Source organism: Ailuropoda melanoleuca, chromosome 4 (genome assembly GCF_002007445.2).
Source record: "Ailuropoda melanoleuca isolate Jingjing chromosome 4, ASM200744v2, whole genome shotgun sequence".
Lineage (NCBI taxonomy): Eukaryota > Metazoa > Chordata > Mammalia > Carnivora > Ursidae > Ailuropoda > Ailuropoda melanoleuca.
This window is the reverse complement of record NC_048221.1, coordinates 126,241,380-126,254,348: the sequence shown is the minus strand read 5'-3', so window position 1 is coordinate 126,254,348 and position 12,969 is coordinate 126,241,380. Positions and strand designations below refer to the sequence as shown.

Below are 12,969 nucleotides of genomic sequence, written 5' to 3'. Positions count from 1 at the left end.
AGCCAGCCAGCGGCCCCTCCTCTGAGCCTCCTCTACCCAGTGGTTGCCCCACTAAACTCCCCTCACTTGGCACCACAGTCATTTAGTGTGTCCCCTGTTAAACCGTAAGCTCCCCAGGTCTGCGAATGGATCCCCACCCCACCCCCATGCCCAGCCCAGCTGTTTAATGAGGAACAAATGGGTCAGACAGACGCAAGGCTCCCAGAGTCTGCCTCGCAAAGGGGCTGCCCATGCCTTGGCCTTACTCAGCTGCCGACTTAGTACCCCAACCTCTCTAGAGCCCTCCCCACTTTCCGCCCTGGCCCCAGGGTGCTCAGAGCTCTCCAAGGTGCTGAACTTAGTTCTCTCACATGGCCCAACTATCTGCCCTGGCCTCTGGACTCTCTAGTCCCTCCAGCCGAGAACCACCGCCCACCTTCCACAAATCTACCCCCCAGTGGAAAAGAAGCAGTGTCTCTAAATATGCTAGAGACAGAACATAGCTTCACAGAGGCAGAGGAGGAGCGGCGAGCTCCCCATCCCCACCCCAGACAATAGATTCAGCTCTCTCCCTGGGGACAGAGTCTCATCCTCCCCTGGTCCTGAGGACCAAGGCCCCACAGAGCCCCCACCTCCCTGGTGCAAGTTCTAGGTGGTGGGGCAGCCTCCTGCCTCACAGTGAGACTGTCCAGTCACCTTCTTTCCAAACCCCTGACCTCCTAGCTGCTTCCAGAGCATCTGCTGTGGCCTCCCTGGCACTTGCAGACCCCATCTTCAGGCTGGTCCCCACAGAGCTCTCCAGTGTCCTGACTTGACTTGCCAGGATGCTTAATTCACTGCATATCCCCACACCCTGGCTCTGACACATCAGCCAGGAGCCTCAGCTCCTGCAGAGCTGTCTGCACACTGCCAACTCTCCTAAGCCCCAGACTTGCCGCCAGGTCTCCTAGCCCTGACCTCCATGATATTTTCATCTGCTCATGTTCAGAGTGTGACAGTCGCCCCTCAGCCTTCATCCCCAAAGCAGGGGAAGGAGCTGGGTGGAGGCTACCTTTCTGGGGGCAGGAAGGACTAACAGCTGCCAGTGTCCACCTAGCCAGGGCCCTTCCCTCCGACTGCAGTTTCGGGGTTGGCCCGCTGGCCTTCCCTGCCCAGCCAACAGTCTGCCCCTACCTCTGCAGTTTTATGAGGATTTTTTTTTTAATTTTAAGGAGAAAAATTTTCATGACTTTTTTATCATCTTAGAGGGTCTGAGAATGTTCCCACTGGAAGGTAACCCTCAGTTCTGCCCAGCAAATGCATACCAAGCATCCTCTAGTGTGTAGCCCTGAGGCAGGGACTGTAGGGACAGAAAGGCCCTTCAATGCCAAATTTCACTGCCTGAGAAATAGGTCTTGTCACCCAGCATTGAACAACTTGGAAAACACAGGCTGGTGAGAGGTGGTGACTGGTCCTTAGGGCTTTTTTCCCTTTCAGATAAATGGTAGGAATTTCCGTTTGGACAGCAGGACAACCAGAAGGTCTCGTCACTAAAACTCTAAATCAGGCAAGAAGTCTGAGTCTTTCGTACTTCCCTTTTCTAGAGGGACACGTTTCCAGGGAGGGCTTGCCTGTTTGAGGCTGTCAGGCCCTTGGGTGGGGGCTGGTATGACTTCCCAGTAGAGGACCTCCCCTCCCAACTCAGGCTGGGCATGCGGTCTGCAGGTAGTTTTATTCTGTCTTACCTAGAAGCTAGGGCCCAGCTGGCGCTCCAGGTCGATTCTGAGCAGTTCTTTGGAAAAGGGGATGTGTCTATCTGATCAGTCAGGGAGGAGGGGAGGAGGAATGGCAGCATTCAGCGTGGGAGCCTGTCCCTGACCGTCTGTGGCCTGATTACAGCAGCAGCAGCAGCAGGAAGCTCTGTTTGTGGAAAGTCACCATTTGTCCCCACAGTGTCTGCACATGCCAGCCTACTCCACTCCTGGATGAATTATCCTCTGGGTATGCATGACACAGTCTTTGCTGGGCATTCTCAGTATATTTCACAACTGCTCTGAGTTTATAATTTTTTCAAGTCCTTTATCATATATGTGTCATAAATACCATCAGAATCAGGAGCATTTATCACCTAGCTGGGTTCTTTCTTAAGCTCTGAAAAAAATTATTCGGCTGTACAACCTTTCTCGGGGCTCTGATTTAATGGACTTCTCTGCTGCAAAGCCACTGAAATGCGTTGCCTTTTAATATTTGACATCTCTTCCTCTTTATTACCACCTCAGACAGCCCTTCTAGTCCAGCTGGAATGAGCCCATTAGTCTCTGACAAATAACTCGTGTCGTTTGGTGAAAAATATGCCGAAGCTTGGCTGCGACGTCGTCTCCAGGCTTGGTTCTATTTGTGGCCTCCCTCTTCTCTAAACAAAGCACCCAGGTCCAGGCCGACCCTCCCCAGGATCCTCTTTCTCTCAGATGCCACTTGCTGCTGGGTCCGCAGAGCCAGGTTACCCTGCCACTTACGATGGGGTTTTGAGATGGCGTATTTAGAGATGTCCATCACAGAGATGTCAAGAATTGGCCTCACGGCAGCACTGTTCACAGTAGCCAGAGGTGGAAGCAACCCGAGGGTCCATGCACAAGTGAGTAGGTAAACAGACTGTGGGGCATCCGCGTAACAGAATTGCATTNTGTCCATCACAGAGATGTCAAGAATTGGCCTCACGGCAGCACTGTTCACAGTAGCCAGAGGTGGAAGCAACCTGAGGGTCCATGCACAAGTGAGTAGGTAAACAGACTGTGGGGCATCCGCGTAACAGAATTGCATCAGCTTTAAAAAGGAAGAAATTTCTGACACGTGCTCCAACACGGATGAACTGTGAGCATGTTATGCTAAGTCAAATAAGCTCGCCACAATAAGACAAATACTGCATGATTCCACTTGCATGAAGTACACAGAATGGTCAGATTCATAGAGACAGAAAGTAGAAGGGTCACGGCCAAGAGCTGGGGAGGAGGGCATGGGAAGCTGTTGTTTAATGGGTACAGAGTTTCAGGTCTGCAAGATGAAGTATTCTAGGGATTGACCACACAACACTGTAAATGTGCTTAACACTACTGAACTGTACACTTAAAAATAGTTATGATGCTAAATTTTACTGCAATTAAAAAAAAGTTAGCTTCAAACACTACCCATAAAGGAGACCCTGACGGAGGGGAAGTTTCACGAGCACTTGAGCCCTATCTTTTATTTATGCTTTCTGTATCAGTTAGCTCTTGCTGCATAGCAAACAACTCTAAGATTTAGTGGCTTAAGACAACCACCACTAATTCAGATTATGATTCTGGTCTGCACTTTGGGCTGGGCTCCTCTGATCTAGGTCAGGCTCAGCCGATATTGGTGGAGGCAGGCCAGTGTGAATGGCTCATCTCTGCTCCACGTGGCCTCTTACCCTCCAGGAGACTCGCTCGGGCTTGTTCATAGGGTGGTAGGGGCAAGGGTCCCAAGAGAGTGAGCAAAAGCAAGCAAATTTTCTTGAGGCTGCGGCTCACCCTCAGTGTCCTTTCAACCACGTTCCGTGGTCAAAGCAAGTCACAAGAGCAGTGAAGATTCAGAGGGTGGGGAAATGAACTCCACGCCTTGATGGGAGGGGAGACAAAGAATTTTTGTCATCTACCACACCAGCTGAATATATGCTAGGCCCTGTGCTAGATGTTGAAGATAAAAATATAAATAAATCACAGTCAAGTGCAGGAGACATACACGTAAATAAGTAATTACGATGCACAGTGTGCACTAAAGAAGTAAGCACGGATGCTGTAGGAGCGTGGAGGAGGGTGAATGGCCAGGGGATGTGGGGGCAGGAGGGGAAAGAAGGCAGAGGCTAGGGACACAGGAACACCTTAACTGGTATTGCAGGACAAAATGGTAATTAGAAGAAGAAGGAAGGAAGAGTGATTGGGGCAGAGGGCAGCGAGAAGGGTGAAGGTTGGGAGGGGACATGCCTGGGGTACTGGGAGGCTTCAGCAGGGAGTGGAGGAGACTGTCTCCCCCTGCTCGGCCTTGAAGGGTTTATTTAAGCAGGGAGGCTTGATGGCTTAGGGCGGGAAACAGCAAGACGTCCTCAGTCTCCTGCCCTGACTCAGGTGAAAGAGGGTGATGGCTCAGACAGAGCCCAGGTGTTCCCGAGGCCAGGCGAGAATGGGCAGCAGAGATTTCTAGGCAGTAAAAGAGGTGGGCTTCGTAGGGGGAGGAGAGGAATCAGAGGGGAGATTCAGCGACCTGGACCTGAGCTTTCAGCCCAGTAGTCTGAGCAGCAGAGAGTTCCCCACTGAGGGGCAAGGCCAAGAGCAAAGGGCAGCTGCTGTGTGGACAGGCAAGGGCGAGGGGTCCTGCAGACACATGTGGGGCTCCCCACCCAAAACCCCCTTCCTCCAAAAGCCTGAAGCAGCCAGATTCTGCAGGGTTGCTGGGGTGCTGTTGGGGTGCTACCCCGAAGGCCCAGCCTTGGCCAGGCTCTGCCCCGACACCGCAGACTGCCCAAACTGGGCACAGCATGGTGGTTGGAAACCTTCCCCAGGACCCCACATTCCTCCGAGCCCCTCACACAGTAAGTGGTTGTCCTCAGCCGACACAGGGGGCTAGGCAGGAGGGCAGCTTGTGCCTGGAGCCAGTGCTGGCTTCCTCCAGTGGATCCTGGGTCGTGATGTCCCGAAACGTGGGCTCTCTCCGGCTGGGCGCTCAGCCGGCAGCAATAAGCACATGCCGCCTGATCGATACTTTGAATGCACTTGGGGCCCTGCTGTGAAAGGAATCCCCTGGTGAGCACTTTCATAAATTGAAAAATTTTTCCGAAACTGAGTAATCCTGCCCAGCTATTAAATCCAGATTTCCGCAAAGCGAAAGTAGAAAGCGCTTGCATTTAGATGGTGACCTGGATCTCCAAGCACCTCCCAGATCCAGCCAGAATTCCCAGGGCAGCAGGCAGCAGGGCGGGGCTGAGGCTGCCAGTGTAATATTTGCTAGGACTTTGGTTGGAAGTCAGAGCTTTCAAAAACAATCAGAATGCTTTGGGTCCAGGAGGAGTGGTATTTTGTAACCACTGTGTTTTCCTGGCCCCCCAGGCATGGTTAACTCAGCAGGCATGCGGGGCTGCATCCGTCACTCACTGCAGCGTGACAGCTGGGAGCCCCCAGAGCAGGTGCCTCTTGGTGCTTGAAGGAATTGAGCACCTAAAGCTGGGGCAACTTGCCCAGGGTCACATAGCCAATTAGTGGCAAAGCTGGAACGAGAACCAGGATCCAGGTCTTTGGAATTCCAGCCCAGAACTCTTTAACCCTCACATGACTTCACTCAAAAAGCTGACATCACCACCTGGCTCCTGTTTCAGGAACGAATTCAGCTCGTCACTCCTCTTGGAGCTGCTGTGTGAGCTTAGCGAGCAGTTCAGCCTTAACCCAACCCAACCCGACCCTGTGGGCTCTCCGAACTTGCTGTAGCCCCGCCCGAGCCACGCGCTTAGGCTGCAGGTCCCACTGCCTCGCCTCCCGCCCAGGCCCCCACCACCGCCCCCTGCGCCTCTCCCTGATGCGTCCCATAGGCCTGAACCCCAACCCCAAACTGAACTCACCACCCCCTCCCTTCCTGGTGTCTCTCCAGAAACCTGGTAGTGGTTCTCGCACCTGCCGGCCTCCATGTTCCCTCCAGCACTGAGGGCTGCAGTTTCCCATCCTAAATCCTGTCTTTCTCTGTTCTCATCACCATTATCACTCAGGCCTTTGTCCCTCCTCACTTAGATCATGGAGCCATCACCACCGACAATGACATCACTCCTGCCACCTGTTGAGGCCCACGGCTAACAGTTTACCATGGGCTAGCTCATTTAACTTCAAAAAAGGAGAAACTGAGGCTTCAGGGACACTTTCCCAAGGTCACACAGCTGACAAGAGGCAGAGTTGAGGTTGTCCCCCAGGCCTGGCTCTGAGGCCCTGTGCTCCCCCACATCCCACCTGGCCTCCAACCTCCACCATTCCTCCCTGTCCCGCCTCTAATGGGGTAGCCAGAGTGATTTGTCTGGCACCCAGGTCCAAGCCTGTCACTTCCCTGAAGAGAATCTCTGGTTCCCTGGTGCCCACAAGAAGCTGGAGCCCCCTTGCAAGGCTCTTGCGGTCTGACCCCGTCTGCCGCCCCATCTCGTCGCTTTGTTCCCAGTCTGCCCCACAGGTGCCCTCCACACCCTCCACCTAGTGCTTCAGGGCCCTCTGGTCTCCTTGTCCAGGTCTGAGCACACCCATGGGGAGCCTTCCGGAGGCCCAGCCAGCGCCCCCCACGCGCCCTTGCAGGCGCCCTGCCATAACTTCAGCTCAGCCGCATGTGGGGCTGGTGTGCTCAGTGAGTTAGCTCTGCCCACACAACTCAGACCCCCTTCTCCCTGTCTGCCTTGGTCTGCAGCAGAACCAGAGCCCAGTATGTCCTCGCAAAGAAGGGCCTGCCCGCCCTCCAAGCCCGCAAGTCCCTGCCCATCCGATTTTCACCAGGCTCTGTGAATAGAGCGGGAGCCTCCAGCTTCATTTTGCGGGTGCAGAGACAGAGGCTCAGAGAGCACAGAGGCTTGTCTGAGGACATACAGGTGTCAGGGGCAGAGCTGGGCTCAGGAGGGAATCTTGACAGGCAGCCAGTGTCAGCCCATGTGGACAGAGGTGACAGGTCAGGCTGGGGCAGGGCATGCTGGAGAGTAATTCCAGAACACCAGCCCAGGTGCCACAGAGACCTGGAGGGCTCAGAGTGATGGTGGGGGGCTCAGTTCTGCAGACCCCCCTCCCCCATTCACCTGCCAAAGGACATAACCCTGCCTGACAACAGTCTAGGTCATTCTGGCCCAAGAATCTGGGCCTCTGATGTCCAGCAACCAGCAACTAGAGGGCCCGGGGGACAGGCAGGCAAGGAGAGGCTAGTGGGAGCATTGGTCATCGGAAGGCCCTAACTTTCACAAATGAGAATTTATATCAGCGAATCAGGGTAGCTGTCAGGCTCTCCGCCTTCCCCCTTCCAAGCCTTGAGGTGGGTCTAGGAGACATCCCCAGGTTTAGAGCCCATGGGCATGGGACACTCTGTGCCGGCCACAGGTGGCCAAGACACCAGGCAAAGGTAGGTATGCATCGGGGTGGGAAGGCCCCAGAGGCCACTTCCTGGGACCTGCTGGGTCTGCAAGCCAGGCTCTCCCATGCTGAAGCCCCAGCTGAAGGTGGGAGTCCAGAGAGAATGACCCAAGGAAATGGGAGGAGGCACGCCCAGTCCCCACTTCCCACCAGCCTTCCCCTACAGTCCCGGAACTGTGCAATGGAAGGAAGTGCCTTCATGCCCCCATTCCACCCCCTCCTTCCTTGGGGCCCCTCTCTAGGAAGCTCTCCCCATGCTATGGCTTGAGTGTCTAACATAAGGGACGCTGTTTTTGCAGGTTTTGTGGTTTTTATTCCTTTGAACCATATCCAGCCCATCTTACATCACAATGCCATGCTTTACTTGGTATCCAATACATCAGCACTCATTGGCATTTGGAGAATTCGTTCTGTAGTTTTACAACAGTTTTGAGTTGTCTGTGATAATGTATTCTCTATGTTTCCAATTGTCAGTATGGGAATCTTTTCCCCCAGCCTTTCAATTTCTGGGTTTGATAATTTTTTTTTGTATTGTTTTGGTTTGGGGGGTTTTTTTGATTTGTTTGTTTGGTATTTTTTGGTTTTGGGGTTTTTTTTTTTGCTTTTGAAAGTTGTCATTCCTTTGGTTCTGTAGCCCCTCCCAGTTGCTGCTTGTTTACGCATTGTTTGTGACTTCTTTTGACTGTCAGTGTTGAGCCAGTCTTGCCAAGAAACAGTATCAAGTATTTTCCTATTTCTCTACTTCTTGAAAGAAAAAATTTTATTTAAAAAAAAAAAAAAAACCTCTTAATGGGAACCTGGCCCTGTCTGTCTTCTCTGTTCTGCAGAAATGTTGAAGGAATTGAACCAGCAGCGCAGAGCGAAAGCGTTTACAGACCTGAAAATTGTTGTTGAAGGCAGAGAGTTTGAAGTCCACCAAAATGTTCTAGCTTCCTGCAGCTTGTATTTCAAGGACCTGATTCAAAGGTTTGCCTTCCTTCCAGCTGTGGTCGGGTCTGTTCCTTTGTAGGACGCTTTTGTGTCGCTTTTCTCCTCCCCTCTCTTGCAGGTTCCTGAAGTGTGACTCCCTGTCACAGAGCCAGTAGCCATCTCTCCTCCCCCCCCCCTCCTCCCGAGTGCCCTCTCACACACAGCCTCAGAGCAGCCACAGCCCCCAGCCCGCCCCATGCAGCTTTGCTGGCCACCAGGGGCCTCTGCCAGCAGTAGACAACACCCCTGCCCTGCCCCGAGGATCCCGAGTTCTCAGTGGCTCACAAGCCCTCCCTGAGATTAGGAGGACTGTGGACTCCACTTTAAGAGACCCCTGCACACTGTCCCCACTGGTTCAGCACAGGGTCCCAGGCACCACCTTCTGCTGTCGATAGTGACCTTAATGCCAGGAAAGCACATCGACCAGACATTCCCCCACTGAGGAGCACAAGGCTCCCACGGTGCCGCTTTTGCACAGCTTGAGTTGGGGAGAAGAGACTAGTAGCCAAATCCTCATTCATGCTGCATGCCCTGATACTCGTACACGGAGCCTAAACCAGCGTTGTCTGAGCACAGACCAGGTGTGTCCTAAACACGGTCTCTCTCAGCCTTTGCTCCCCACCCCTCCGCCCTCTGCCCCGGCTCTTTCTACCTGAATGAGTTTTCATGGTGCATGAGCATCCTTTTTTTTTTCCATTATGTTGATTTTTTTTTTAATTTGTCTGCTTCATACCCTCGCAAAGAAGTCAGGGGCCACCTTCTAGCTCCTTAGTGAGGGAGAGCAGCTGAGGGGGCCAGCCCAGGGTAACGCTCCTGTTTCTCTCACCCATCAGCAGATTAATGCCGCTGCTCATTTTGCCTTGCAGCCTCTCCGGGGCAGACGCTGAGCCGGGACTGGGCTCAGAGTGGGAGGACAGGACCTCTGCTTGCTTCCCAATGCTGTGTTTGGACTTGCCAACTAACCCCAGAGTGACTGTGTTTTGTTTCAGGATGGCACACTGGCTGGCATCTCCTTTCCAATCTGTTGTGTCCTTTCACTTAGAGCTGAGCTGCCCGGCGTGCAAGCCCTATCCAGCCGCGCTGGCCCCAGCCATGCAGGAAGGGGCAGGCTCTTTGTGACTTCCAGTCTCATGGACAGCTTGGGTCTCCCGCCCCCAGTGCTTAGGTTCTCTCTGTCCAAGCACAGGGGACAGGGGCATGAGCTCTGGGGTAAAGGGGCACATCCAGTGGCTTCTTCAGGCCAAGGGAGGTCTTTGTGCTGCCACTCTTGGCAAATTCGGGTACTGGCAGTGACCAGCATCCTAGGGCCTTGGTCCCTGCTACAGACCAGCTGGAGAGCACAGAGCGGGCAGGATGCAGGGGCAGGTTGGTACTAAGTGATGGCCCAGCCCTGGGCTAGAAAGATGTGGGCAAGAGGAGCACAGGAGCCATTTGACTGTCTTTAGAGACCTGACACGAAAAGCCAAACTCTCCTACACAACAGAGGACACCACTTGGTGGGAACCCAAAGCAGTGAAGTCTTCTTAGGCCAAAAAAGAAGGAGGAAGAACATTCCAGGCAAGGGGTGGGTTGCCTGGAATGTTCTAGAATACAAGGAATGTTCTGGAATGTTCTAGAATACTCCAGACAAGGCATGGGTTGCCTGAAATGAAAAGTTGGAACAGAGACAATCATAAGCATGTGAAAGGGAAGATAGCCTTTCCAGAGATGAGTGTGAGCTGGGATAAGATGGGCGGGCAAGCCCGACCCCTGGGCTAAGGCGCTGGGCTTGGTCTGAGGATGTGGAGGCCATCAGGAGCAGTGAGAAAGGGATGTCCACGTGAAGGTGAAAGAACTATAGGATGTGCCTCAGTAGCCCTAACTGGAAATGATGGGCACTGGAGCTAAGAGGCAGTCCCTGGAAGGGAGAGGGCACCTCCCTGGGATCTGAGAAACCTGGGTTTTACACCTGACTCTGCACTTATCCTATGACCCCAGGCAAGTCATGTCCTGTCTTGTAGGCCTCAAGTTTTTTCATCTGTAGAACAGGAGGTTGGTTCAAATGACATCCAGGTTTCCTTCCAGTTCCAGCATCCCAGGGTGGCGGTAAGGGTATGGGCACGGCCAGTCCTGCAGAGCTTTCCCATGGGGAAGGCTGGTCCAAGGACCAGTGTCAAGGCAGAGCTGGGGGGTTGAATTGAGCGTCTGGCCTGGCAGATTTTAGTGGCTGAAGTATGCCCCAGTAGAGATGCCTACGAGGCAGCCAGAGATGATAGATCTGAACGCAGAGAGGTCTGAGAGCTGGGGAGACCCCTGAAGCATATTGGAGGGTCACTCAGGGAGGAGGAAAGGCTGAAGCTGAGCCCGGAGGCACCCCTGTGGTGAAAGGTCAAAATGTTCATTTGAGGCCATTTTAAATTTTACTTCCCTCATCTTAACCTTAGCATACATCACCATTTCTGCCCATAGCTGCAAACAGATTCCTCCTGCGGGGAGGAAAGCAGATTCTGCAGAAAGGTGATTTCCTTTCTGGGCCACGTAAAATCCTGGAGAAGTTTACCGTCTCAGTGGTCAGGGAGCAGCTGACGTTACCATGTCATTGCGGTCTGCGACCCTGGGGACAGTGTGCCGCAGCCAGGATGGCCCTGCAGGAGAGACGAGGCCCTGCCCGCTGAACCGAAGCAGGGGCTTCCCTCTCCAGCAGCTGCACTAAAGAAACAGAGGGAGGAGGGACAGTCTGTGTCTTGGTCCTTCCTTTCGTGAGGGCCTCAGTGAGCACTGACAGGGCAGGTGACCCACTATTCTCTGCCATCCCAGGACCCGCAGATGTGGGGGCTCAGGCTGGACTCCTGCCTACCTCCGTTCTGGGGCCGGTCATGTGCTCACCACTCCAGCCCCGGTGAGAACCCTGTCCCAGCCCCCAGCCACAGCCCAGGTGTGGACACCTTTACCTGGCACCACAGGACACATGTGGGGAAACCAAGTCATTCGGTCCTTTTCACTCAGCAGACAAGCAGCAGCCCCTCTCACAGGAAACACTGCAATGAGATGGGTCTCTGTCCTGAGGAAGCCCACGGCCTGATGGGGGAAACCGTAAAGAAGTAGGAGCGGGAGAACAGACTGAACACAGAAATGGGTTTAGAGGCCCCTAGGGAAAGCACCTGTCTGTGGGAAGTGGGGAGTTCAGGGACGGCAGGGGTGTCAAGGCCCAGCACGTGATTCCATGTGGCTTCTGGGCCAGGCGCAAGGTGGTGAGGGAGCGAATGAAGCCAGCTCAGGGGGCCGGAGCCGGCCCGCGGGGCTTTGCTTTCAGCCTGGAGGTGTCGTGGTCAGATGTGTGTTTCACAAGGATGACAGTCAGGCAGTGAGCGGGAGAGCCGGGTCTCACAGTGCCCTCTCCTGACCAGCTCAGCTGCCCAGGAGCCCTGGGGCCAGGCAGATGTCCTGCCCAGAGCCCCGTTTGCCAGGCCCCAGCCTGACCCCCACTCTGTCCACACACTCTGTCCTCACATGTGTGTGTACCTTTGGTGTGACTGCAACAGCCACATTCTCTCAATGGTCTTCCCTTATTTCACTTCAAACTCTTGTCTTTCTCCCCTGATGGGGTCAAGACCCAGCCCACAAGGAGACTTGTAGAAATGTCTAATGTCATCCTGAAAATCCTCCCGCTAGCCCTCAGAAGCAGGTACCATTAGTACCCCCACTTTACAGATGAAGAAACTGAGGCCCAGAAGATTTTAAGTAACTAGTAGGTCTGGGACGGGAATTGAGGTCTGACCCCAAAGCTCATGCTCATACCATCCGTTTGCTAACCCAGAGAAGAACAAAAAGGTAGTCTTCATTTGTGCATGAGTCTATATGGAAAGAAAGTGAAACTCAGGGTTGATAGTGTGGACAGATAGGCAAGGAAAAAGGATGCAAAGTGTGTGTGCATGTGTGTGTGTGCATGTGTGTGTGTGCACTTGTGTGTGTGTGTGTGTGTGTGTGTGTACGCACGTGCACCCTTGTGTAGCTGTTGGAAACACTCATAGACTGGCCACTGGATCTGCCCAAGAGAAGACCCAATCCCCACCTGGAGCCGGTAGCTAGGCTGCGGCCACTTGCCCCCATACCCAGGAGCAGGCCGTGTCCTCGGGAGTGAGGAGCATGGAGGAGCTCCAAAGGCCATCAGGAGGCACAGAGCTGTGCTGAGACCCCAGCGCTGCCCCACCTGAGTCCCTGTGACGACCGAGGCTGAAAGCACGGCAGCAAGAGGAGCCATGGCTTTGTCCTCGGACGGTGTGAGGGATGGGGCTGTGCCAACCCCACACCTCGCCTGCCTCCAGGCTGGAGGGGGACCCCAGCACGACTGAGGGGGTTGAGCCCAGGGCTTCAAGGAGGAAGGACAATTTGAGCAGACTAGAGCTAGGGGCGTTCTGGGCTTACAGCCTCCCAAGTCCAGAGTCACTTCTCAACCCCGCTGAGCAGGACCTTGGTCTGCCCTGGACTTTTTGGGGAGGCCATGAAGAAGTCCCTTCACTTGTCCCCAGGAGCCAAGGAGCCCTCAGAGATGGCCGGTGCCACAGGAAGCATTGACTACCCTCCCTGGCCGGGCGGGCTGCAGGCCCCATCAGAGAGGACTGGTTGTCCTTTAGAGAGAGCAGAGGTGCTGCCCTCCCTGCGCACACTTCTGAACATGGCCCCCAAGCCTGGGTGTGGGAGAAAATGTCATGCCCCAGAGAAGAGCCGCCCCCTCATCACACCAAACGGGACAAAGATCCGGCATTCTACCTTCCAGCCGAAACCCTCATCCCACCAAGTCTGTTGGAGCCAATGACACATTTGAACTCTATTCTCTTTTTATAGTGAATGAAAATAGATGGACCCATTGATTTGTCCAAGTTGATTTTCACAAGCCCCACGTGTAGGCTGT

General features: G+C 54.0%; 1 protein-coding gene across 4 annotated transcripts in view; it reads left to right on the top strand.

The window, feature by feature from the left end:
• KLHL29 (kelch like family member 29) overlaps positions 1-12,969 on the top strand; it is a 310,021-nt gene that overhangs the window by 273,123 nt on the left and 23,929 nt on the right. For all 4 annotated transcript variants that reach the window (XM_034659845.1, XM_034659846.1, XM_034659844.1 and 1 more), the window contains exon 5: positions 7,937-8,075. In XM_034659845.1, the coding sequence (XP_034515736.1) occupies positions 7,937-8,075 (139 nt within the window). The remainder of the gene's footprint in view (positions 1-7,936; positions 8,076-12,969) is intronic.